Source organism: Dasypus novemcinctus, chromosome 3 (assembly GCF_030445035.2).
Source record: "Dasypus novemcinctus isolate mDasNov1 chromosome 3, mDasNov1.1.hap2, whole genome shotgun sequence".
Lineage (NCBI taxonomy): Eukaryota > Metazoa > Chordata > Mammalia > Cingulata > Dasypodidae > Dasypus > Dasypus novemcinctus.
The window spans coordinates 3,850,133-3,874,798 of record NC_080675.1 but is presented as its reverse complement, the minus strand read 5'-3'; the positions used below and the strand labels follow the sequence as shown (position 1 = coordinate 3,874,798).

Here is a 24,666-nt window from a genome sequence, read left to right as displayed (position 1 = left end):
GAAGGCATATCGATAACGTGCCTCTTTCTGGTTTCATTTCAGATAAGAGAGGTGTGGAATACTTACGAATTAGATCTGGTTAACTATCAGAACAAATGTCGCTTGATCCGTGGCTGGGATGACCTCTTCAACAAGGTCAAAGAGCACATCAACAGTGTCTCAGCCATGAAGCTCTCACCGTATTACAAGGTACTTCAGGGACACACACACAGACACCCAGCGTCAGGGTGTTCCTATGTTTTTACAGTACCTTTTGGCTTACTTAGGTACCTGGTTTTTTTTGTTTTTTTTTTTTTTTAAATTTTTTTTTTTTATTGACTTTGTAATAATATTACATTAAAAATATATATGTGAGGTCCCATTCAACCCCATCCCCCCACCCCCCCCTCTCCCCCCCCCCCAACAACACTCGTTCCCATCATCATGACACATCCATTGGATTTGGTAAGTACATCTTTGGGCACCTCTGCACCTCATATACATTGGTTCACATCATAGCCCATACTCTCCTCCATTCCATCCAGTGGGCCCTGTGAGGATTTACAATGTCCGGTGATTGCCTCTGAAGTACCATCCAGGGCAGCTCCATGTCCCAAAGATGCCTCCACCTCTCATCTCTTCCTGCCTTTCCCCATACCCTTCGTCCACTATGTCCACTTTTCCCATTCCAATGCCACCTCTTCTATGTGGACATTGGATTGGTTGTGTCCATTGCACCTCTATGTCAAGAGGAGGGTCAGATTCCACCTGGATGCTGGATGCAATCCTCCCATTTTCAGTTGTAATCACTCTAGGCTCCATGGTGTGGTGGTTGTTCTTCTTCAACTCCATCTTAGCTGAGTGTGGTAAGTCCAATAAATCAGATTGTAGGTGCTGGAGTCTGTTGAGGCTCAGGATCTGGCTATCACATTGTCAGTCCAGAGATTCAAATCCCCTAAATATATCTTAAACCCCAACATTAACTGCACCTCCAGCACATTAGCATGAAAGTCTTATGAAGGGAGATCCCATCTGAGTCCCAGATTCATCACACATAAACACCATTTCCAAAGAGGGGCCATCTGACCTGGTAGTTAAACCCATCGGCCATGACCATAACTCCCATGGGTCTCTTTAGCCCTCAAAGGAACCAATATCTGGGGGTTGTATCTGCTTTATCTGTCTCTCTGACTCTGCTCAGTTGTGCATGAGGGCAATCCTTCTGCCAGCCTCCAGACTCTTTTTTAGAAACTCGTAGCCATATAAACTCATTTCTCCTTTCCATTTCCCCCTTACTTTAGGTCAAACAGCATTTTAAAGTCATGGTATTTTATGTAGACGTGGCTATTCTGCTGATCCGCATTGAACCTTCCGTATATCATTTTCCAGTTGCATCATCAGTTGGTAGTTGATAGTGATCCCTCGTTGCCAGGGAGGCTCATCCCCGGGTGTCATGTCCCACGCTGGGGGGAAGGCATTGCATTTACATGCTGAGTTTGGCTTCGAGACTGGCCACATTTGAGTAACATGAAGGCTGACAGGAGGAAATTCCCAGGCACAATGTTGCTCTAGGCCTTGTTCTTATTTTAGGTTTATCAGCTCACAAGCATAGTCATTAGCATCAGGGGCTCACTGTTGAACCCTCACTCCCTCCCGGTCCCCGCCGCTGTACCTGGGAGACTGTCGCTGCTCCCCTAGGGACCACGACAGAGCACCACTGGCCAGGAACCCAGTACCCCCCCTGCTGTGGTTTTTAATTGTTGCCACTATGAGTATATCCAAACATTACCATGCACCCTGGACATATGTTCTGTACAGCTCCCTGTCAGCCATATATCACCTGTCATTGGTACCCCATACCAGTATCCCTCCATTGCCATTGTTGAAACACTCTGTGATCCAGAAAATAACCTGATGGGCCATCTGGATCTGCATGATTTGAGTATGTTTTAACATATGATCTGTCCGTGAAAAGGTTAGCAGTTGAACTCTGCCCTTCTGTTTACTCCCTAGGTTTTCGAAGAGGATGCGCTCAGCTGGGAAGACAAACTGAATCGGATCATGGCTCTCTTTGATGTGTGGATCGATGTGCAAAGGCGGTGGGTCTACCTGGAAGGTATCTTCACTGGCAGTGCAGACATCAAGCACCTGCTGCCAGTGGAAACCCAGAGGTTCCAAAGGTAGGGCTCCCGGCGGGACCTGAGAACCAGACAGTGATGGGACCCGCCTCCCCCAAAAGGCTAACGTTATTCTGATTTGATCTGTAGCATCAGCACGGAGTTTTTGGCTCTAATGAAAAAAGTATCCAAGTCTCCCCTTGTTATGGATGTTCTGAATATCCAAGGGGTACAGAGGTCCCTGGAGAGGTTGGCAGACCTGCTCGGAAAGATCCAGAAAGCCCTGGGAGAGTACCTGGAAAGGGAGCGCTCATCTTTCCCCAGGTAAGAGATTTGTTTTAACTTGTATTGAGCTTTTGTTGTGCTTTTTTGTAGCCATCTTCTCTCCTTTCTAGGCCTGTGTGTTGGTCAGTTTCTGTCTCAAAGATTTTGTTAGCCCATAGGCCATTTAATGAATGCCATTTCCCTTTTAATCATCGATTCCTAATTATAACCAATAATCCTTAATCATCTACCTTGGGTTTGTTTTTGTTTGTGTTTGTTTTTTTAGTAAACAATTTTTAGAGCAGTTTTATGTTTACACAACATACATAGTTCCTCCTATTATTAATATTTTGCATTAGTGTGTGAGTTATTTTTATACTTTATTTAAACTATCATCCACTCAGGCAGCATGCATCTCTTAATTGGTTAGCTCTGATTATTCTAAATGGCACCTCATCCTTTTTGAGTAGCTTGCTTAGCATGAATTCTGTAGATTATAAAGTAAAATGAATTCATGGAGCAAGGTGAATGGCATAAAATTCACTGAATTCCTCATAAAGACGTTGTTACATAAATGTTTTTTTTTTTTGGTGAGGACTAGAAAGTATTTAGATATGGTCTGAATGCAGGCAGATGTATTCCACCTCCTACATGTCATCTTTCCCTTCCTGCAATGTGAAATTTTGCCTTGGTTCACCTTATTTGTGTATATTACAACATTTTAGCAACTTAAATACTTTTAAACCTTAGGTTCTATTTTGTGGGTGACGAAGATTTGCTTGAAATCATTGGAAACAGCAAGAATGTAGCTAAGTTACAGAAACACTTCAAGAAAATGTTTGCTGGAGTTTCGAGCATCATCCTGAACGAGGATAACTCTGTCGTCTTAGGCATTTCATCCCGTGAAGGAGAGGAGGTGGTTAAATTTGTTTGTAACTTAGAAAGCTTCCCTCAGGTTTTTGCACATCTTAATTCTTAAATTGCATTTGTTTCAGGTTATGTTTAAAACTCCTGTGTCAATTACTGACCATCCCAAAATCAACGAGTGGCTCACGCTGGTAGAAAAGGAGATGAGGGTCACCCTGGCTAAACTTCTTGCCGAGTCTGTTACAGAAGTTGAGATTTTTGGGAAAGCAACTTCAATTGACCCAAATACCTACATCACTTGGATTGATAAGTACCAGGTACCGTGTAGGAGAAGTGAGATGGGTTGAAGACGTGTTCTTGCTGATCTCTAAGGAGGTGCTGTGGATCCTGCTTGTGTCTTCCAGGCCCAGCTTGTGGTTTTGTCCGCCCAGATCGCCTGGTCTGAGAACGTGGAGTCAGCCCTTGGTGGCATGGGTGGCGGTGGCGACGCTGCGCCCTTGCACTCAGTGCTGAGCAACGTGGAGGTCACGCTCAACGTGCTGGCGGACTCAGTCCTGATGGAACAGCCCCCGCTGCGACGAAGGAAGCTGGAGCACTTGGTTAGTCCTCACGTTAGGCCCCCACACCTCCCTCTCTGAATAGTTAAGAGGAAGTTGGCGTTGAGATGCATGTCAGCACGTGTCAGGAAGAACAGTAACTGGCACACTGGGGGGCTCGGGGCTGGGTGTTCTGCTCTCTGATCCTGTCGAAAGATAATCTTGGTGGGGTATGGGGATGCTGAGACATCACTGTAGAAAGAAAATACCAGACCTTAATCCAGGTTCTTTTGCCCGCTCATCACCTCCTTCCCAAAGAGGCAAGGTCCTGAGAGGCTCTGTCTCTGCACCTGGCATGGCTGAGGCTGGGCTTTGAGGTCCAGTCTGCAGCAGCTACGCTGTTAGAACGCCAGCTACAGAGCTCCATATTTAAAGTGAATTTGTTTGTTTTTCCTGCAGCTGTGTTGGTACTACAAGATCCTATTGTGTAACTTTCTTTTTAGGAGGTATTGAGGAATGAACCCCCAACCTCATATGTGGGATGCGGGTGCTCAACCATTGAGCTACATCTGTTCCCCTGTTGTGTAACCTTTTTTTTTTTTTTAAAGTAATTGACTTTTTTAAAAAGATTTGTTTTTATTTCTCTCCCCTTCCCCCGCCGCCTGCCTGCTTGCCCCAGTTGTCTGCTCTCTGTGTCCATTTGCTGTGTGTTCTTCCATGTCCGCTTCTATTCTTGTCAGCAGCACCAGGAATCTGTCTCTTTTTGTTGTGTCGTCTTGCTACGTCAGCTCTCTGTGTATGCTGTGCCACTCCTGGGCAGGCTGCACTTTTTTTTGCACTGGGTGGTTCTCCTTATGGGGCGCACTCCTTGTGCATGGGGCTCCCCTATGTGGGGACACTCCTGCGTGGCACGGCACTCCTTGCACACATCAGCACTGGATGTGGGCCAGCTCCACACGGGTCAAGGAGGCCCTGGGTTTGAACTGTGGGCCTCCTTCATGGTAGGTGGACGCTCTATTGAGCCAAATCCAGTTGTGTAACATTTTATTGTCTCTTGAGTGAATTTATATTTTGGAATTTTTATCTAAGTCACTGGATGTAGAAACTCAAGTGAAGTCTAAAGAATAATCCACAGTCCAGAGATTATACTGCGTTACTTAAATTTTTGACAAACATTTGAAGTGACTATCTTTCTTCAGATTACAGAGTTGGTTCATCAGAGAGATGTTACAAGGTCCTTGATCAAAAGCAAGATTGACAATGCCAAGTCCTTCGAGTGGCTCAGCCAGATGCGGTTTTACTTTGACCCTAAACAAACGGATGTGTTACAGCAGTTGTCAATTCAGATGGCAAATGCCAAGTTTAACTATGGCTTTGAGTACCTGGGAGTTCAGGACAAGCTGGTGCAGACGCCCCTCACGGACCGCTGCTATTTGACAATGACACAGGCCTTGGAGGCACGCCTGGGGGGGTCACCCTTTGGTAAGTTTCTCCATGAACCTGGACCGTTGGTGTTCATGTAAAACACCTTAAAGATCACGTGCCTAGTTATTTGATACTTGGTCCTGAGGAGATTAGGGTGAGCATATAGTGGCCCCAGAGTATGAGAAACTAAGAGAGGTGGATGGTGTGTGGATATATTTAGCTCATCAAGAGAGGGGACTAACAGGCCTCTAACCATGGCATCAAAACTGATTTAAGACAGCAATTCAAAGAAACTCTGTTACAGTTAAACCCTTGATGGCTGGACCTCAGTTTTAAGCTTGACTACTTGGGATATGTGAGTGGCTGAAATAGTAGACTTCCAGAGAATAAAATATAGATTGATCTAAACACAGAGAAGATACTTTCATGTTAGTCAAAAGGGAGAAACCAAATATCAGCACGGGAAGTTCCTGGAGGTGGATTTTTAGAAGGACTCTTTGTTTGGCATTAAACCGGAGAAAAAAATTGGGTATTTCAGGCACATCTAGTAATATTTTGGTTGAATTACAGATTTTGCTAAAGGCATGGTTTATGCTTTCTACTGTGGTGATTTCATAGTCCAGCCTTTCAGTTAAAGTGGACTTTTGACCAGTACTGTTAATCCACATACAAGCATTAACATTATAAATGCTGTTTTGATTATCTTTAAAAAAAAAAAATCATGTGGCAAATTTCAATGTGTTTTTTAACATGGCTGGTACAGTCAAGCCTTAAATTTGCTTGCACTTATTTTATCTACCGTGTTAAATAGATTGGTTTTTTACAGTTCTTTTAAAGCTTGAGATATGTTCTCAATTTGATAATGAACTCAAGTACTCAATTACTTTTCTTCAAATAACAGGACCTGCTGGTACTGGGAAAACAGAGTCTGTCAAAGCACTTGGCCATCAGCTTGGACGGTTTGTTTTGGTTTTCAACTGTGATGAAACTTTTGATTTCCAGGTGAGAGGCTTTAGGGGACCCACCTAAAATCTCGTACCCCAAGAGGCTCGGTTGGGGACCATCAAGTTTACAGCTTTCTGAAGAGTCTTGGCCTCAGAGCTAAACGTGGCTCCTTTGGTCTTCTGAGTTGTTCTCGAGCTTGATGTTCTCTTGAACTGTTTGCTTCATATTTTCAAAGTTGAATCTTTCAGTGTAATGTATCTTTTTCTAAAAAGACAACTTCTTGCACTTGAAAGAAGCGCTTAGTGCCTGTGTCTGAGGATGAACAGATATGCAGAAGAGGTTTTTAAGTGGCAAAAAAGAATCGAGTAAAAATGACAGCTTTTATTGGCACAGGAAGAGATTGGGTTAGCGTTTGTGTGTGTGGGTGCTGAGCCTTGCCTCACAAGTCTGTCTCGCATCATCCTCAAGCCACCTTGTTAGGTAAATGGTGCTTGTTCCCTTTTTAAAGATGAGGGCAGCTAGGTCTCAAGATGTGACTAGCCCAAGGTTGGACAGCACCTCAGAGCCAGGATCTGAACCCCAAAAAGCCAGCACTGAGCAGGGAGTTGCAGCCTCTCTCTCTCTCTGCTACAGGCCATGGGCCGCATCTTCGTGGGGCTCTGCCAGGTGGGCGCCTGGGGCTGCTTCGACGAGTTTAACCGCCTGGAGGAGAGGATGCTCTCGGCCGTGTCGCAGCAGGTGCAGTGTATCCAGGAGGCTCTGCGTGAGCACTCCAGCCCCAGCTATGATAAGAGTGAGTCCTTGTTGTTTACTTAGGAAACACTGCAAGAGCATAGAGGAAAACTCCACTGTGGACTGATTTGCTGCTCTTTTGGTTAGAAGTAAGCTTTAGCTACCAGGAGGTCAGGCCTGCAGCAGTGCATGCTGCTCATCCTGGCAGCCGAGGGCCCAAGCAGGCCTTCCCCAGATGGGCGGCAGCTCTGCCCCCAGTGGGAGAGAGGATTTCCTTCCTCCGATGGCTTGATCTGTTACAAGGTCAGACCGTGTACACAATGCATGTGCATGTGGGTTTGCCTGGTGAGTGTCTGTGGAAGAGCTGGAGATCAGGCCCCAGGAGCTTCAGACTTCAGAGGCCAGCAGAGAAGAATGGGCATGTTACTGTTAGGTTGGCTTTAGGGTGGCCTTTTGGACCTCGAGTCTTACCACCATCTTCCAATTTTCAGCCTCTGCCCCCATTACCTGCGAGCTGCTCAACAAACAGGTCAAGGTGAGCCCGGACATGGCCATCTTCATCACCATGAACCCCGGCTATGCAGGCAGGTCGAACCTTCCAGACAATCTGAAGAAGCTCTTCCGGAGCTTGGCCATGACCAAGCCCGACCGGCAGCTCATCGCCCAGGTCATGCTGTACTCCCAGGGTTTCCGCACTGCCGAGGTTCTTGCCAACAAGATCGTCCCGTTCTTTAAGTGAGTCACAGGGCTCCTCCTGGACGGGTTCTCGCCAACAAGACCGTCCCATGCGCTGAATGTGCCCGTTTATCCTCAGAACTTTAATTTCTAATTACGGCACATCTCAGTGTGTGTGTCTCTACTTTCTTGATGCTTGCCACTACTGTTGCTTAAAGCGTACTTTTAAAAAGAAGACCTTTTCTTCTTTTCCAGACTTTGTGATGAGCAGCTCTCTTCTCAAAGCCATTATGACTTTGGCCTTCGGGCTCTGAAGAGTGTATTGGTGAGTGCGGGTAATGTGAAGAGAGAGCGAATTCAGAAGATAAAGCGAGAGAAAGAAGAACGGGGGGAAGCAGTTGATGAGGGAGAAATTGCCGAAAATCTTCCTGAACAAGAGGTTTGTATAAATGTCATTTTGATCACTTTAACCTCTTAAGTTCTTTAAAATTTACCTTTTGAGTGTTTTTAGTCGTGATTTGTCAGTTCATTCTTCTGTCAGTTCGTTGTGATTCTTATGTGTTAGAATATACCATAACATTCATACTAAGTTGAATGGAAGCACCTCAGAGTAGGGTAAATGAGCTGATGTTCTGGAATTGCAATCTTGAAAATAGTGTGTTCATTTCATAGTTGTTTCTTAAGCCTCTTCTGGAACTGCAGCATGTGAGCCATGCTCACTGCCCTTGGAGGTCAACTTCTTCCTTTTTTTCATGTAGATCCTGATACAGAGCGTCTGTGAGACGATGGTACCAAAGCTGGTGGCAGAAGACATCCCACTGCTCTTCAGTCTCTTGTCAGATGTGTTCCCTGGAGTCCAGTATCATCGGGGTGAGATGACTGCCCTCCGAGAGGAGCTGAAGAAAGTATGTCAGGAAATGTACTTGACATACGGCGATGGAGAAGAGGTTGGCGGAATGTGGGTTGAAAAGGTAAGTGGGGTTGTTGTGTTGGCTCTCACCCACGCCTGCCGACTTCAGATTGCAGTTTGCTGATGCCTCTGATGACTGTGGGCCAGGAGGAGGAAACCATGTGCAATGGGGGCACCTAATCTGATTCATGATGATTCGCCCCAAGACCTCCTTGAAATTTTTTTAGTTTAAATCTAGGGATATCAAAACTTCCATGGTCCAGTTCATTCTCAGAAAATGCTAAGTAAATGCCTGACTCTAATACTCTAGTGGAAGTGTGTTTATGCTGATAAAAGTGCTGCTTGCAGGGCTTGCAGTATCATAGGCTCATGAAGGATGCTAATCAGCACATGATTTACATTCTGTACCAGTTGCTGCTTTTCTTCTGTGTCACTTAAAAAGTTTGTTTATACAAGTCTGAGAGATCCTTCACTGGGTAAAACAAATGGCTTACCCATTTGGTCTCCTGAAGGGGACTTAATATGTCGTCTTTGTGGTAGTTTGACAGGCATCCTTCACCCACAGGCTCCCAGCCTTCCTGACTTACAGGAGAACCTCCATACTTTAAAGCCCTTCTTGAAAGATTTTTTTAGATGTGGCCTGTGTAGTGTCTCTCCAGTTCAACAAATTTCAATACTTACCTTTAAGAGTTCATACAACACATAGTTCTTGCTCTCATGACGAGCGCTGGCTGAAGAACCTTCCCTGTTGTTCTTGTTGGTGATGCTGGCTTGTTGGGCCCTGCAGGTTCTCCAGCTCTATCAGATCACCCAGATCAATCATGGCCTGATGATGGTCGGGCCCTCAGGAAGTGGGAAGAGCATGGCCTGGAGAGTTCTGCTGAAGGCTCTGGAGAGGCTCGAGGGTGTAGAAGGGGTGGCCCATATCATTGACCCCAAGGCCATCAGCAAAGACCACCTGTACGGAACCCTGGACCCCAACACCAGGGAGTGGACAGACGGGCTGTTCACACATGTTCTGAGAAAGTAAGTACCCCTTGATTGGTGTCCTTCCCATACCTAACTCAGGGATGCTTCGTTTTTCCAACCAAAGTCTGAACAAATGGAAAGGTCACCGTGGCAGCTATTATAGGGTGAGCACTTGAGCCTGACGATTGTGATTTCGTCAGTAGCTGTTTTAAAATCCTTCCAAACCAGGATCATAGACAATGTCAGAGGCGAGCTGCAGAAGCGCCAGTGGATCGTCTTTGATGGGGATGTGGACCCTGAGTGGGTGGAGAACTTGAACTCAGTCCTGGATGACAACAAACTCCTAACTCTGCCAAACGGAGAGCGCCTCAGCCTTCCACCCAATGTGAGTAGTGTGCTCCTGTGTGTTGTACTATAACTACTTCTGCTAGCTGAGATGCATGTGCCGCCAGCCAAGGATAGCGTGGGGCCTGAAGATCCATTTAGTTGCAGTCAGTTATGTAAATAATTTTCAAAGTTAGTCCAACTTTGATAGTACTAGATATTTTTCATTTTTCTGGCTAGGGAGAAATATTTTAGTAGGATTTGTCAGTAATGTTCTTTTATTGAGTACCTAAGCTTGATCCATAATTTTGTTAACTCTCTCCACAACCCTGTAAGGTGGGCTTGTAGTGAGGGTTGCTTAACTTATATCTAGGAGTGGCAAAATGTGAAATTTAGATATGAAAGCTTTTTTAAAGACTGTACCTGAGAAAAGAGTGCCTGGTATAGGCTATGGACCCCCTCCCCTCACAGATGAGGAAGCATTGGCAGCCCTGGGGGCGATTTGCACTCACTCAAGACTGCAATTTTCATTGCCGTCACCTGCTGGACACTGTTCCTGATGCTGGAAATACAGCAGTAAACAAAATAGGTAGATAAACCTTGCCCTCAAGGGGCTTATGTTCTGATGGGAAAGACAGTTGACCTAAGTGGTGGTAAGTGCCTGGGAGGAAAAAAGCACAGAAAGGGAGATGCCACATGTTCAGGACGGGCGGCCAGAAGCCTCCCTGAGAAGGCGGTGCTGTCTAGTCACAACCTGAATTACTGAAGGAAAGCGAGGGAGCAAGTCCCATGGGTTCCTGGGCAGTCCAGGTAGAAGGAGCAAAGAGCAAGGGGGCAAGGCTAGAGCACAGGTGCGTGGCGTGTGCGGGAGAGCCAGGGCAGGGGCTGAGGTGGAGACAACAAAGTAGGGCAGGGGGCAGGGGCCGGCTCCATTGTCGTGAGGACTGGAGCTGGTCATTGGACAAAGAGCCCTGAACAGCGAGTGTGTGATCAAACCCCCTTATGTTGTGAAAACAGTTGAAGAGGGGCAGGGGGCAGCAGGAGGCACTTGGGTGCTGCCGCAGTAATCCAGGCCAAGTGGTGTGGTGGAGTGGGACAGGATGGTGGCAGTGGAGGCTGTGAGCAGTGCTGGGACTGGACTAATCTGAAGGTTGTGCTGGTGACCCGGGCAGACCTGCGAGGAAGGAGGCCAGACGACTTGGGGTGGACCTTTGTCAGGAAGGGCAGGGGTTGGTGGTCCCCAGGGCCCTCCGGAGCCGAGCCACAGGCACTTAGTGCTGTCTGGAAAATGCGCACTTGTTCGGGCTCCTGTCTTGTGGGACTGGTCGGGTTCTTTCACAGCTGGCGCTCCCCAGGCACTGCCTGGGGCGAGAATGCAGTTGCCCTCCTTGCGAGGCTGCACAGCAGCACCAGTCACTGGCCGTGGGTCCTGACAGGCCACCCCAGCTGGAAAGCGCAGCGATGGTCCCTGTCCTGCGGGGTGAGGAGGGAGGGAGCTCAGCTCAGCCCCTGGCGTGCATGGCGCGCCCCATGGAGGCAGTGTTCTGGCGTGGATGCTGCCGAGTGCACCTCTGGCTGGGGCACTGTACTCTGGTCAGCCGCCTCTCCCCCCACACGGTTTTCCTGCCCAGTCCTTGTGAAGAGAGGCTGGCGGGTGTGGTGACCTACTGTGGGTAGCTTGGCTGTTGAGGGAAGCGCAGAAAAATGCATTTGCCCTTTGGGCGTGAACAAGGTAAAAGAATGTTCGCGGCTAGGTTTCCAGCACCCTGTGTCGCAGGTGCTGACTTCTGTCCTTGCAGGTGCGGATCATGTTTGAAGTGCAGGACCTGAAGTACGCCACCCTGGCCACCGTGTCCCGCTGTGGCATGGTCTGGTTCAGCGAGGACGTGCTCAGCACGGACATGATCTTCAACAACTTCCTGGCCAGGCTGCGCAGCATCCCACTGGACGAAGGCGAGGACGAGGCACAGCGTCGGCGCAAGGGCAAAGAGGATGAGGGGGAGGAGGCTGCCTCCCCGATGCTGCAGGTACGAGGACCACGGGCCCTGTCCTCGTGGTTGGCACTTAAGGGTGTCAGCACGGTTGGATGTGGGGCGGCTCCAGCTGTCCCCTTCCTGGGGGCACCTTGAAGTTGTGCTGTTGAGGAGGGTGGTAGAATCGTACCCTCACTCTTGCCTGGCTCTGTCAGTGTTGTCTTATGCCAGCTTCTGAGGAGCCCAGCCCTGGCAGCTAGGGGAGAATTAAAAATACTTTCTACTGAGAACCTCTTTTTTTCTGTAAGTTGATGAGACCCTCTTCTTTTTCGGTGGCGGCACCCGGGGCCCTGAGCAGAGGACTGACCATTCTGCCCAGGGTGACTGGTCCAGGGAAATGGGCCCTCTGGGGCCCAGGTTAGAGCAGAGGAAGGCTTTCTGAAATGACAATTATGCATCGTTTCTTTCCCGTCCTAGATCCAGAGGGATGCAGCAACGATCATGCAGCCGTATTTCACATCCAACGGCCTGGTCATCAAGGCCCTCGAGCACGCGTTCAAGCTGGAGCACATCATGGACCTGACGCGCCTCCGCTGCCTGGGCTCGCTCTTCTCCATGCTGCACCAGGCATGCCGCAACGTAGCGCAGTACAACGCCAACCACCCCGACTTCCCCATGCAGGTGGAGCAGCTGGAGCGCTACATCCAGGTCAGGGCTGTTGGGGCCCAGCACCCTCCTGAGTGATGTGCTGACTGTGTGCGTCCTCTTTCCTTGGAGAGGGTCACGCTTTCCCAGGAGGGTGGGAGAAGGGTGCAGCAGGCATGTGGGACACGAGAAGGAGCAGGAGGCACTCACTTGAGTGACTTTACTGTAAAAGTCTGTCTTTGTAGTTGCAGTTTTATTTAGGAAAATAAGATTGTGCTTTATCTTTCAACAGCGCTATCTGGTTTATGCCATACTCTGGTCCTTGTCTGGAGACAGTCGGCTGAAGATGAGAGCAGAGCTGGGTGAATACATCAGGAGGATCACCACTGTGCCTCTGCCCACTGCCCCCAACATACCTATTATTGATTACGAAGTGAGTACAGGAAGATTGTAGCTCTCTTTCCTTGGTTCTTGCCATCTTGGTTTAATTTGTCCTGGAGCAACCAGACAATGGATTTAATTCTTCGCTTTCCCCATTTCGTCTAAGGACTTTGTCCTTGTGCTTTTGTGTGGTAGCAAAGATGCAGACAAACTCGAGCTGTCACCGCAAGCAGGTCTTATAGGTGAGGCCCGTTGGTCCCCGCTGACCCTCCCTGCCTCCCACCAGGTCTCCATCAGTGGAGAGTGGTCCCCGTGGCAGTCCAAGGTGCCTCAGATCGAAGTGGAGACGCACAAGGTCGCGGCCCCTGACGTGGTTGTGCCGACTCTGGACACCGTGCGCCACGAAGCCCTCCTGTACACCTGGCTGGCGGAGCACAAGCCCTTGGTCCTGTGTGGCCCTCCTGGCTCTGGCAAGACCATGACGCTCTTCAGTGCCCTCCGGGCCCTGCCTGACATGGAGGTGACAGGGACTAGAGGACCGGGGCTGCGCTGATGGCGTCCAGGAGGGGCTTCTGACACTTGGTTTTACTTTTTGCCTTCTCAAGGTCGTGGGCCTTAACTTTTCAAGTGCAACCACTCCAGAGCTGCTCCTGAAAACTTTCGACCATTACTGCGAGTACAGGCGCACGCCCAACGGGGTTGTGCTGGCCCCTGTCCAGCTGGGGAAGTGGCTGGTGCTGTTCTGTGATGAAATCAACTTGCCAGACATGGACAAATACGGGACGCAGAGGGTCATATCCTTCATCAGACAGGTGCTATTATACTCCCGAGCGCCTCCCTACTTCTTGGTCACAGTTTCCTTCCTCTTCACATATCACGTTTCTGCTTTCCCCAGATGGTGGAGCATGGGGGCTTTTACCGCACCTCAGACCAAACGTGGGTGAAGCTGGAGAGAATCCAGTTTGTTGGGGCTTGTAATCCCCCCACCGACCCTGGAAGGAAGCCCCTCTCTCACAGGTAACGCAGCTCTGCAGACATAACTGGCTTCCCACACGTGGGCAGTTCTAGGGTTGCTTTAGACTCAGCTCCACAAAAACCTGGTTTTAATTCTAAAAAGGTAGCAAAAAGTTGTTTCTCACAGGGTTCCACCCAGCTTACTTGTCCTGTGCTGTAGTTAACAGGGAAAGTGCACTGAAAAATAAGTTTCCAGTTCCCAGGTGTAACAAACTGTCCCCAACCTGGCCAGGGCCAAGGGGAGGCTGAGAGTAACCTGAGGTAGCTTTCCACCTTTGCTTGGCACTCTTTAGGTTCTTTGAATCTCCTGGTCTGTGCCAGGGCAATGTGGGTATGATCTCTATTACCTTGTGCCTCAAGTTCACGTGCTGGGTTAAGTGGCAACCTCGCGTCTCGGCCCAGGGCAATGTGTCCTTGTTAGCTCACAGCTGCCTCGCGAGCAGGGCGCTAACCGGGACTGTCTCTGCGCAGGTTCCTACGTCACGTGCCCGTGGTGTACGTGGACTACCCGGGCCCTGCTTCCCTGACACAGATCTACGGCACCTTCAACCGCGCCATGCTGCGGCTCATCCCGTCCCTGCGCACGTACGCGGAGCCGCTCACGGCAGCCATGGTGGAGTTCTACACCATGTCGCAGGTACACAATGTGGAGCTTCCCTGGTCTTCTGTGAGGGTTTTCCTCTGGTGCCAGGAGAGCTCTGTTAGAAGGTTCAGAGCGTGTGCCGAGCCAGGAGCCTGCTCTGAGACCTGCCAGGGGCTGCCCTGGGAGCATCTGCGCTGTGCTTTGCCATCCTGTTTGTACTTATCCACACATGTTTGATTCTCTTCATGAAAATGGTGTCTTCTCGTGCGGCTCATGGAGACTGCACACACTCTGAGCCACGTAAGCATTTTCCACGTCCAGTTAGGTTCTCCCACCTACGTAATGCTGTCAAGGGTTAGGTCATCTTGAACTCCCACCAGCAGGGCCTGCTTCCCTGCACCGTCCGACATTTCAGCTGTACCCACGCCACGAGCAAAAGTGCTTCTCGGTTTCTGATTTGCATTTTGCCAATATGCCTTCCTGCGTTAGCCCCTTAATAAGGGTTCGTGGGAGGGCACGGCCTTTTGGGGGTTTGAAGTGAGAGGTCTGTGGGGGCACAGCCTGCCGGAGGGTGTACTCTTACCGTGACTTGTCCATCTGCCTCCTACTGCCCTGTGAGAGCTGGACCGCCTTGACATTATTGCGTGTAATCCTTTATCCTTGTGTCTGCTTCTGAGATACGCTTAGAAAGGCCTTCCGTCAACTTCGGAATAACGTTTCTTTATTCTCTGTTTTCAGAAGGTTTCATTTTTTGAAACGTGTAAATCTTTATAATTCCAATTTCAAGTGAGCTGCTTGGATCTTTTTTCGGAACAGTTGTCCAGTTAATCCAACATAATTTACTGACCCGCCCTCAAGTATCCCAGGGTCTAGATTCTCTTTAACAAGAATTTTAGATAGCATTTTACTGTACAGCCGTTTTTCGTGTCTTAGACACCTGCACATTGCTGCTGTTTTTCTTGCTCCGGCAGGAGAGGTTCACTCAGGACACACAGCCCCATTACATCTACTCGCCCCGGGAGATGACGCGATGGGTGAGGGGGATCTTTGAAGCCTTGCGGCCCCTGGAGACGTTGCCTGTCGAAGGCCTCATTCGGATCTGGGCACACGAAGCCCTCCGTCTCTTCCAAGACAGGTCAGCACAGCCGGGCTCTGCATTCCCGTGCCCCTCGAGGTGGGGTCTAGGTGGGATGGGCCCCCCAGGTTTGAGCTGGGTGCTCCCTGGGACTGTGGGGAGCAGAGGCAGCTAGGGCAGCTACACACCCTGGTATTGACCGTGGCCGCCCCTGGTCCCGCGAGGCCGCAGTGTGTCCCCACCCAGCTACCGCAAGGCCTTGGCCCAGGAGCAGTGGCCTCTGTGTGCCTCTGGCTGTCAGGGCAGCACCACCCAGCTGGGCAGCTCGCGGAGAACCACCATGCCTTCCGGCAGCCTCCAGGAGTGTGTCCTGGGCCTGCGGCCCGTTCCCTGCTCTGTCTCAGGACCTTGCTTCCCTCTTAGCTGTTGGCTGCTCTTACCAACTGTTGCCTCGTGAGCTTTGAGTCTTACCTAGAATTATTTACCAGTATTTCATGGAAAGAATTGCAAATGGCCCTTGTGGACAGCATGAGTCACTAAAGATTTGGTAGTTTGAGTGACAGTTGTATCCTTTTTACCTTTGCAGCAATCTTGAAAATAAAATTTTTAAAAAACCAGGACCTTTATCTTATAATTTTTTCAGTTCAATATGATCCTTGTTTTAGAATAAATTCTTAATTATCCTATCTTTTGCCCTTTCACTTTTTAAAAAATGTCTTTAATTTTTTGTATTTTAATGCTGCAATCTTTAGGCTAGTGAAAAGAAGATAAATTGATGTTGCTTTATCTCTGTTAACACGTCTTAACAGATACACTATTTAACAAAGCACCAGTAGTTTCCTGTTGCAAATTATTTGGGGAAATGTTCTTCCCTGAATCAGGTTCCTGAAAACAGAGAAAGAGCGAGGCTGCTGATAGGGGCAGGCGGGCCCTGGCTTCTGGTGACCAGGCCCCTCGGTCTCAGAGTGAGGCCCTGCCATCCCCGCGGGACATGCTCCTTGGAGTTCTCGACTCCGTGGAGGGTGCCGCGCAGGGCGGGTGGGGACCACCCAGCCCTGGTGTCTCGTCTACTGAATTGAAGTCTGCTGGGAAAAGGAAATTGCAGTTCTGTCGCTACTCACGCTTCCGTCACTCTCCCTTTCTTGATCCAAAGTTTTCAAAGAATCGAGTCACAATATAATTTTACACAGATTTCCCATAATGCCAGAGATGAAATTTTGTTCCAATTCAAATACAGCAATAGCAGCTGTGCCTTTAAATTTGGACTAGTAGCAGCATATCTGTGCCCTTCTTCAACCTTCACCTGGGAGCGCGTAACACTCCATGCATTCGGCTTCTCAGGACCCCTACTTGAGAGGGGGTCTCACCTGCTTGCTCTGTTGGATTCTTTGTAGGCCCTGGGTCCACTGCAGGACTCTCTTTCCTTTTTGGCCCTGTAATATTTGGCACACTTACGGCAAGCCAACCTAGGAACCAGAATCGAATTTTCATTTTCAAAATTAATCTATTTAAACCTTTTTAAGGGCATTAAAAAGTGACACCATAATTTAATTTTCAGTTTGCTTCATCAGCCTTGAGTTTGGATTCTTAGGTTCTTCTGTTTTGAGGAAATGAATGGTTGTGGTAGCACCTGTATTAGACCCACAGAGCAGTGCTCCCTCACCCTGGCCTCTGTCTAGACCCTGAGACCAATGTGCACGTTGCTCTCCCCCCACCAGGCTCGTCGAGGATGAGGAAAGGCGCTGGACTGACGAAAACATTGACATGGTGGCTCTGAAGCACTTTCCTAACATAGACAAGGAGAAGGCCATGAGCCGGCCCATCTTGTACAGCAACTGGTTGTCAAAGGTAAGGTGGCTCCTCTGTCCCGTGTTAGAATTCTCTCCTCCGGTGCACTGTCAGCGCGGCCCTGCTTACAGGAGCGCTGCTTTTCACTGGCAGACGCTGGTAGTGGAGAGGGAGGTCCCAGGAGTGTGGCTGAGGCCGGCTGGCCCGCCACCAGGAACCCACACTGCCCCAGCGTGTCTGCAGTGAGGAAGCCTGGCGTCACCTGTGCTCCACCCCAGCTTCCAGTAGAACAGCGCACTTAGGAAGGATTTGTATGCAAATGTTCCTGTACTAACATGCTAAACAGAGTCAACAGTTCTAGAATAGCTGCGAGGTTTTTTTCTGGAAGACGGAAAGGTTGTTTTGGTAAATATAGTTGACCCTGTAGACCTTTATCAAATACCTCCACTCTGCGGACACTGGTGATGCAGGGATGAATAAGTCTTCCTTTAGGGAGCGCACAGTCCTGGTGAGGGAGAGGAGATATGGGTAGCTCCATCTGGGATGCGGGGAGGGTCAGCCCTGCCACGGCTCTTAAAGGGGATTTTAGGCCTCCATCTCACACAGTGGGGCTGGGGAGCCTGGTGGGCCTGACAGGCAAGAAATAGCAAGATAAGATTCTTCGTTGGTGTGAGAATTTTCTGTAGACTCTAGACTCTAGGTGCTAACCCCTTTTCATTTTAGTGCCTTTTGAGGAACAGATATTCATAAGTTTTATTTCTTACCATTTAAACCACTTGTAACTGGGCTTGTGTGTGACTTGTGCTTGGGCTCCATTTTTACTTTTTCTTGGTACTTGTCCATCAACCCAGCACAGGTTGTTGAAGCCTTAGCTCACTGTTCTGTCCCTCCACTCTGACATAACAGATGTCCCCAAATGCATGAGTCTTTCACTGTACAAAGTCTTTACCTAATAAGGAAAGTCCTCACACCTGTTCTTTAGGGGAATCGTGGTCATTCTTGGCCCCTTCCTAGTCCAAATGAAATTAAGAATTGGCTTGAAAATTGCACTGAAAACAAAAACTGCCACTGAGATTTTGATTGGGATTAACTGGATGTATATATTAATTTGAATGTGACTGAGACTTTTAAAGTGGTATGTTTTTCTATCATGATCATGGTATATTTTGTCACGCATTTAGATCTTAGTTAACATCTTTCAGTGAAGTTTGATTTTCTCTGTAAAGGTTTTCCTTATTTTTCATCTGTTCCTGTTTAACTTGTAATTTCGTTGCTATGTTATTGTTTTCTTTTTAGCATTTGTTAATAGTATATGCAAATAGAACTGTCTTTGGTATAAGCAAGGAGACTTACTCTAAGTAATTTGAGTGTTTCTGCTTTCTGTAGGATTACATCCCAGTAGACCAAGAAGAGTTGAGAGATTATGTCAAAGCTAGATTGAAAGTCTTCTATGAGGAAGAACTCGATGTTCCTCTGGTCCTGTTTAACGAAGTCTTAGACCATGTGCTCAGGATCGACCGGTGGGCGTTTTCTTGTGGCAGCCTCACTGCTCACCAAGCTGCTCTCTTTAGCGTGTGTGCAGGGCCAAGCCAGGCCTCTGCTCTTCTGCCTGATTAAGTCCCTGTCCCCATACTCACCTCAAGCCTGCTCTGCCCAACAACTTCCCAGCTCTCAGCTTAACTAGGCCTGACTTGTCCTTCCAGCAGAGCTTCCCCTTAGGCCGCTGGCACGCTGAACACACGGCCTGAATCGGCCTTGTCATCCCCTTGTTCCTTCATCACGGGAGGGCAGGCTATGGCTTATTGATTTTGGCAAATCGCAATTGCTTAGTAAATTTAATGTACAAATTCAAGTTAAAGCATATTCAGCAGAACAAGTATAGATAAGTGGTGGAGCACCTGCTTCACATGTATAATGTCCCAGGTTCAATCTCTGGTGCCTCCTTGAAAAAAAAAACAACACATTCAAATGTTGGAAAACCCTATAAAAGTTTAGAATGTGGATATCAAAAGCGAAAAGGGGCATAAAAGCCTTATAATTTGTCATTTCTGCTCATGTTCCAGAATATTCCGTCAACCTCAAGGCCACTTACTTCTGATCGGTGTTAGTGGAGCAGGAAAAACCACACTGTCTCGTTTTGTCGCCTGGATGAATGGTCTGAGCGTGTACCAGATTAAGGTGGGTCTGGGCCGTTGCCTCTCCCAGCAACAGAGGCTCGATCGATTCCCGCGACCTGGAGTGGGAATGGCCCTAACTTGTCATCCACTCCTGTAGGTCCATAGGAAATACACAGGGGAAGATTTTGATGAAGATCTGCGGACAGTGTTGCGACGTTCAGGCTGTAAGAACGAGAAGATAGCGTTCATAATGGACGAGTCCAACGTCCTGGACTCCGGGTTCCTGGAGCGGATGAACACCCTCCTGGCCAACGGAGAGGTAACTGGAGGCACGCCACGCTGCGTCCCGGGCTGCACAGCCTCGTGCCAAGGGCAGTAAAGCATAGTGGGGTCTCGTCGCCGTAGGTGCCCGGTCTCTTTGAAGGAGACGAGTACGCCACCCTGATGACCCAGTGTAAGGAGGGCGCACAGAAGGAGGGCCTCATGCTGGACTCGCACGAGGAACTCTACAAGTGGTTCACCAGCCAGGTCATCCGCAACCTCCATGTTGTCTTCACCATGAACCCGTCCTCAGAGGGGCTCAAGGACCGCGCGGCCACCTCGCCAGCGCTTTTCAACAGGTGAGCTGCTCTTCCCCCCGGGGGGCCCTGGCAGGTAGCTGTTTCGAGACCCACGTGTCTTTTTCAGGTGTGTGTTGAACTGGTTTGGTGACTGGTCCACTGAAGCACTGTATCAAGTTGGCAAAGAATTCACAAGTAAGATGGACCTGGAGAAGCCGAATTATATTGTGCCTGATTACATGCCAGTTGTGTATGATAAACTACCGCAGCCGCCCTCGCACCGGGAAGCTATTGTAAACAGCTGTGTGTTTGTGCACCAGACTCTTCACCAGGTGGGTACTGTTAGCTCAAGCTGTCCCCATGCCACCCAGAACTAGACTGATAAGAAACTAGGCCTGGAGTGTTTCATACTTTGTACTGTCACCTGCCAAAGAAATAGCAGTTTCTCACCTGTTTTCTTACCTCCACTAGTGACATCTCATCCTTCTTGTCTCCAGGCTCTGTGTTCTGGAATCATGTAGCCCTTTTAGTGCCCACAGTGGTTCTCCCTCTGTCAAGTCTTCTTCCCTGCTTTTCTCTTCCCATTGCCACTGCATTCAGGCTTGTTCTCATTGAGACCAGGGATGGGGAGGTGCCACACAGTAAATGTTTTAGGCTCTGGACCAAAAGCTTTGGGCAGTGTGAACAGAGGGTCGAGGCAGAGTGCCACGAAAGCATGCCGTGGACAGGGTGTGGCCTGCTGGCTGGCATTTGCTTGCCACACCTTGAAGACTCTTTGTGCTAGAAGGACCCCACTACTTGGTAGCGACTGCCCTGAACCCAGGTGTCTTATTGGCACCGCCCACCCAGGTCACTGGCTTTGCCTCAGGAAATGTGGTCTGGCACTGGCTCCTCTGGCCAGTCTGTCTTGCTTTGTGCTGCCTCAGTCATCCTCTCTTTCAGCCAGAGGACACCAAAGCAGTTTATCCCAGAAAGGCTGGGCTACCTTGCCCCTCTCTTGTTCGTGCTATTTCTAATTTCAGCAGCCATTGAAAATTAGTGAGAAAAGGTAGACTGGGCACACCCAGCCCTGAGACTGTAAGCAGTTTGTACCACCTTCCCATGTGGAGTACCACTGAAGGTGGCACATCCATCCTCGTTTTAGAGAAAGTTAAGGACTTAGGTCTTGGGACCTCATGAGTGGCCAAGCTGAAATTCTAATTCCGTGTTCCGACTCCTGGGAGCTGGGTTCATTCTACTGGGTTGCACTGGGCTAGCAAGGCCGAGGGCAATTAGAATTTTCTGAGGTTTAATGACAAACGAGGGAAAAGACTTAACTTTTCTTTGACTTTTGAAAAGGCCAACGCTCGGCTGGCAAAGCGAGGCGGCAGGACGATGGCCATCACACCTCGCCACTACTTGGACTTCATCAACCATTACGCCAACCTGTTCCATGAGAAGAGGAGTGAGCTGGAGGAGCAGCAGATGCACTTGAACGTCGGGCTCAGGAAAATAAAAGAGACAGTCGACCAGGTATGGCACATGCTTGAACACCATTTACTAGCAGCTGCTGGAGCACAGGCCCCTACTGGGGTCATTTCCAGGTTTCTGCTTTCTTACTGTGATTTTGATTCTTTAGGTAGAAGAGCTGCGTCGTGACTTGAGGATAAAGAGCCAAGAGCTGGAGGTAAAAAACGCTGCAGCTAATGACAAGCTGAAGAAGATGGTTAAAGATCAACAAGAAGCTGAAAAGAAAAAGGTATTTTTATTTCCTCAAACTATGGCTAGTGTGGACTGGGATTTTCAGTCTCCTGAAGGAGTAGGAAGTTTAGTTTAAGATGGTTTCAGGGTTTAGAGGGTTAGTAGTGGAGGATGCACGCTCACTTGCTTGTTTTGGAGAGGCGGGCAGGATTGTTTTAGGATTCGTTCAGCAAATTAGCCCATAGCTAAGCCAAGCCATCCTCCTTTCCCAGGTCATGAGCCAAGAGATTCAAGAGCAGCTGCACAAGCAGCAGGCAGTGATTGCAGACAAGCAGATGAGTGTCAAGGAAGATCTTGACAAGGTGGAGCCTGCAGTCATCGAGGCCCAGAACGGTATGTGGGCACTGCGCCCTGCCTCCACCCTCATAAACACGCCTGCTTACAGCCTGACAGCAGTCTCCTCTGCCATCTCCTCTGCATAGCTGCACAGTAGTTCAGAACAGCCTGACTCTGCTCTCCTGCCCATCAGCTACCCTGGCCGTGGCGCCCACATCCAGCCCAAGAGGAGCGCAGACAGCAGTGCACCGCTCACTCCATTCAGAGTTGGATTGGATGAGGGTTTTTAAATTTGGTTCTCGCCCGCTGAGTAGTTTCTTGGCAAGTGCTTCGATAGAATTTCAAACTAGAAGATGGTGGTTTTAGTTTGTGGAGGGCCATAGCCATTTTCTAGAGCCCACACCTCCACCCAGCCTGAGATAACTACTCAATTATGGCAGGGAGGAAAACGTTTTTGTTGAAATTGTATACAAAACAAACGCATAATTAAGTTTTAAAAATGCTTTAAAATCCTTATGGAGATAAAGGAATTAATGAGGACTTGCAAAAAGTAGTAGCAGAACTTAAGGAGTTTTAAAGGAATTTTTGCAGTTTAGGGTTACTATATCATCTTTTCATAATTATTTAAAAGATTAGCTCTGTAAGCTCTTCAGGCCTGTGTAAGACAGAAAGCCTTGCTTTGGCTTAGCTCTTTTGAGGAGTCCTCTTGCTAACGGGTCAGATCCCCTCTGGGACCTAATGCTCTCCCACACTGAGTGCTCTGCCTTTCTCCCCGTTCCTGCCCTGGCTCTGTCTGCTACCCCAGCTGTGAAGTCAATCAAGAAGCAGCACCTGGTGGAGGTGCGGTCCATGGCCAACCCCCCTGCCGCAGTGAAGCTGGCCCTGGAGTCCATCTGTCTGCTCTTGGGGGAAAGCACCACGGACTGGAAGCAGATCCGCTCCATCATCATGAGAGAGAACTTCATCCCGACCATTGTGAACTTCTCTGCAGAGGAGATCAGGTGAGTAAGTGGGAAGACCAAGCCCCTGCCGGAAACTGAGGCACGTTCACGGCGCCAGGCGTGTTCCTCGTTCCTGGTGGCCCTGCTTGCCAGCGGACATTTTCAGTCCTTAAATTGCACGAGTGCTTTTCTAGGTCATCACTCCAAGAAACCAAATTTCTTTCCAGTGCTCCTGGCAGTACTTTTCTAATCCTGTTGCTCCTGTGTGCTAGTGCTGCTCTGTCCCGCACAAAGAGCTGTGAGCTCTGTGACGACTCAGAGCAAGGCCAGCCTGCCTGAAAACTGGCGATAGCTTCTGTGTCCTCCTGTTGGGTGAGGAAAGAGCCTAGAAAAGAATTAGTCTGGTTATTATCAGGGAGCATTTCATCAGCATGCTGTCAGCTTTGATCTTGGGGAACTAAGTGCCACCTGTTCTAGCTTTTCCTTTGGTCATCTTTGGGTAACGATAAAAACCGGGCCCTAGTCACTTACGTTTCATTTCTTAAAAATTCTTTACTTCTTCCCTGTACATACTTGGAAATACAATTCATCTTTTGCAGCGATGCCATAAGAGAGAAGATGAAGAAAAACTACATGTCCAACCCAAGTTACAATTATGAAATCGTGAACCGGGCCTCCCTGGCCTGCGGCCCCATGGTGAAGTGGGCCATTGCACAGGTACTGCCCAGCCAGGAGTGCTGAGGGGAGCTGGCCTCCTGTCAGTCTCCTTTAAATACCCACCGTGGATTGCTCTTCTCAGCTTAACTATGCGGACATGCTGAAGCGCGTGGAGCCCCTGCGTAATGAGCTGCAGAAGCTGGAAGATGACGCCAAGGACAACCAGCAGAAAGCCAACGAGGTGGAGCAGATGATCCGGGACCTGGAAGCCAGCATCGCCCGCTACAAGGAGGAGTACGCGGTCCTGATATCAGAGGCCCAGGCCATCAAGGCAGACCTGGCTGCTGTCGAAGCGAAAGTAAGGTTGTCGTCCTCAGCCCGCCGTGGCTTCCTGCTGGCTTGTCCTCTGATGTTCTGTCTTTGCGGGTTATTCCCTCTGAGATGAGTGTCTGCCCCTGTTGGCAGATAACTTTTAACATGTGGTGTGTATACCGTGTTGGCCTTAGTGGATTTGCTCTTTAATGCCTTTTGAGGTCCTTGAGGCTCGTTTTTCTGGGAAATGTTAAACCCTGATAATTTATGGAGTGGCAGTAATGAAGGATAGCTAGTATGAGCTGGACGGTCTAAAACCAGCACGACCTCTCTCCCCTTCTGCTGGCTGAGAGCTTTGGAGCTGGTGCCTCCCTTCCACTCCCCGTCCCTTCTGCTGCTCCTCTCGTTGCTTCTGCCTACCACTTTCATCTCCTGCCACTTCTCTCTCCTCTCTGGACCAGCCCTCGCCCCGCTGCTCCTCCCCTCCCCCCCGCCTCCATTTATGTGCGTATTTCAGGTGAAGGTGGCCTCCCTCTACTCACCACAGGCCTGATTAGACACTGGGCTGGAGCTGTCATCAGTCCTGTAACCCGGGTCTCTCCTCCTTGAGGACTGAGGACTGAGCACGTTTCTAGCTCACCTGGACCCTGCACCCTTTGTGGATGAACCGATTTGCAGCATTTGATAGAAATGCCTAAAGAGGTGGTCCCACGCCTGGGTTTGGATTTGTGGCAGGCCTGTCCCCCTGGGCCCCTCATGGTGTCCCATGCTAGAGAAGACCATAGCCCCAAACCATTGCCTGGCCTAGTTCATAGGCCACAGCACTGGAGTGGGTTGCCTGGTGTAACAACAGTGAAAAAG

The 24,666-nt window shown here is 49.1% G+C and overlaps 1 protein-coding gene and 1 non-coding gene across 2 annotated transcripts in view; both read left to right on the top strand.

Moving 5' to 3' along the window:
- DYNC1H1 (dynein cytoplasmic 1 heavy chain 1) overlaps nt 1-24,666 on the top strand; it is a 75,758-nt gene that overhangs the window by 38,230 nt on the left and 12,862 nt on the right. Inside the window, exons 21-54 of the mRNA XM_012523548.2 lie at nt 43-189; nt 1,993-2,159; nt 2,247-2,420; nt 3,111-3,276; nt 3,356-3,544; nt 3,632-3,826; nt 4,963-5,245; nt 6,090-6,190; nt 6,767-6,926; nt 7,357-7,600; nt 7,796-7,979; nt 8,299-8,511; nt 9,238-9,476; nt 9,648-9,804; nt 11,543-11,770; nt 12,194-12,424; nt 12,654-12,794; nt 13,029-13,262; nt 13,348-13,554; nt 13,638-13,759; nt 14,228-14,393; nt 15,311-15,474; nt 17,133-17,262; nt 18,589-18,722; nt 19,266-19,380; nt 19,477-19,638; nt 19,725-19,939; nt 20,007-20,211; nt 21,218-21,391; nt 21,498-21,617; nt 21,832-21,952; nt 22,701-22,896; nt 23,436-23,553; nt 23,636-23,851. Coding sequence (XP_012379002.2) covers nt 43-189; nt 1,993-2,159; nt 2,247-2,420; nt 3,111-3,276; nt 3,356-3,544; nt 3,632-3,826; nt 4,963-5,245; nt 6,090-6,190; nt 6,767-6,926; nt 7,357-7,600; nt 7,796-7,979; nt 8,299-8,511; nt 9,238-9,476; nt 9,648-9,804; nt 11,543-11,770; nt 12,194-12,424; nt 12,654-12,794; nt 13,029-13,262; nt 13,348-13,554; nt 13,638-13,759; nt 14,228-14,393; nt 15,311-15,474; nt 17,133-17,262; nt 18,589-18,722; nt 19,266-19,380; nt 19,477-19,638; nt 19,725-19,939; nt 20,007-20,211; nt 21,218-21,391; nt 21,498-21,617; nt 21,832-21,952; nt 22,701-22,896; nt 23,436-23,553; nt 23,636-23,851 — 6,018 coding nt within the window. The remainder of the gene's footprint in view (nt 1-42; nt 190-1,992; nt 2,160-2,246; nt 2,421-3,110; nt 3,277-3,355; nt 3,545-3,631; nt 3,827-4,962; nt 5,246-6,089; nt 6,191-6,766; nt 6,927-7,356; nt 7,601-7,795; nt 7,980-8,298; nt 8,512-9,237; nt 9,477-9,647; nt 9,805-11,542; nt 11,771-12,193; nt 12,425-12,653; nt 12,795-13,028; nt 13,263-13,347; nt 13,555-13,637; nt 13,760-14,227; nt 14,394-15,310; nt 15,475-17,132; nt 17,263-18,588; nt 18,723-19,265; nt 19,381-19,476; nt 19,639-19,724; nt 19,940-20,006; nt 20,212-21,217; nt 21,392-21,497; nt 21,618-21,831; nt 21,953-22,700; nt 22,897-23,435; nt 23,554-23,635; nt 23,852-24,666) is intronic.
- LOC111763137 (small nucleolar RNA SNORA42/SNORA80 family) lies at nt 24,518-24,649 on the top strand. The gene has a single exon (XR_002796064.1). It is a non-coding gene; the product is annotated as a small nucleolar RNA SNORA42/SNORA80 family (small nucleolar RNA).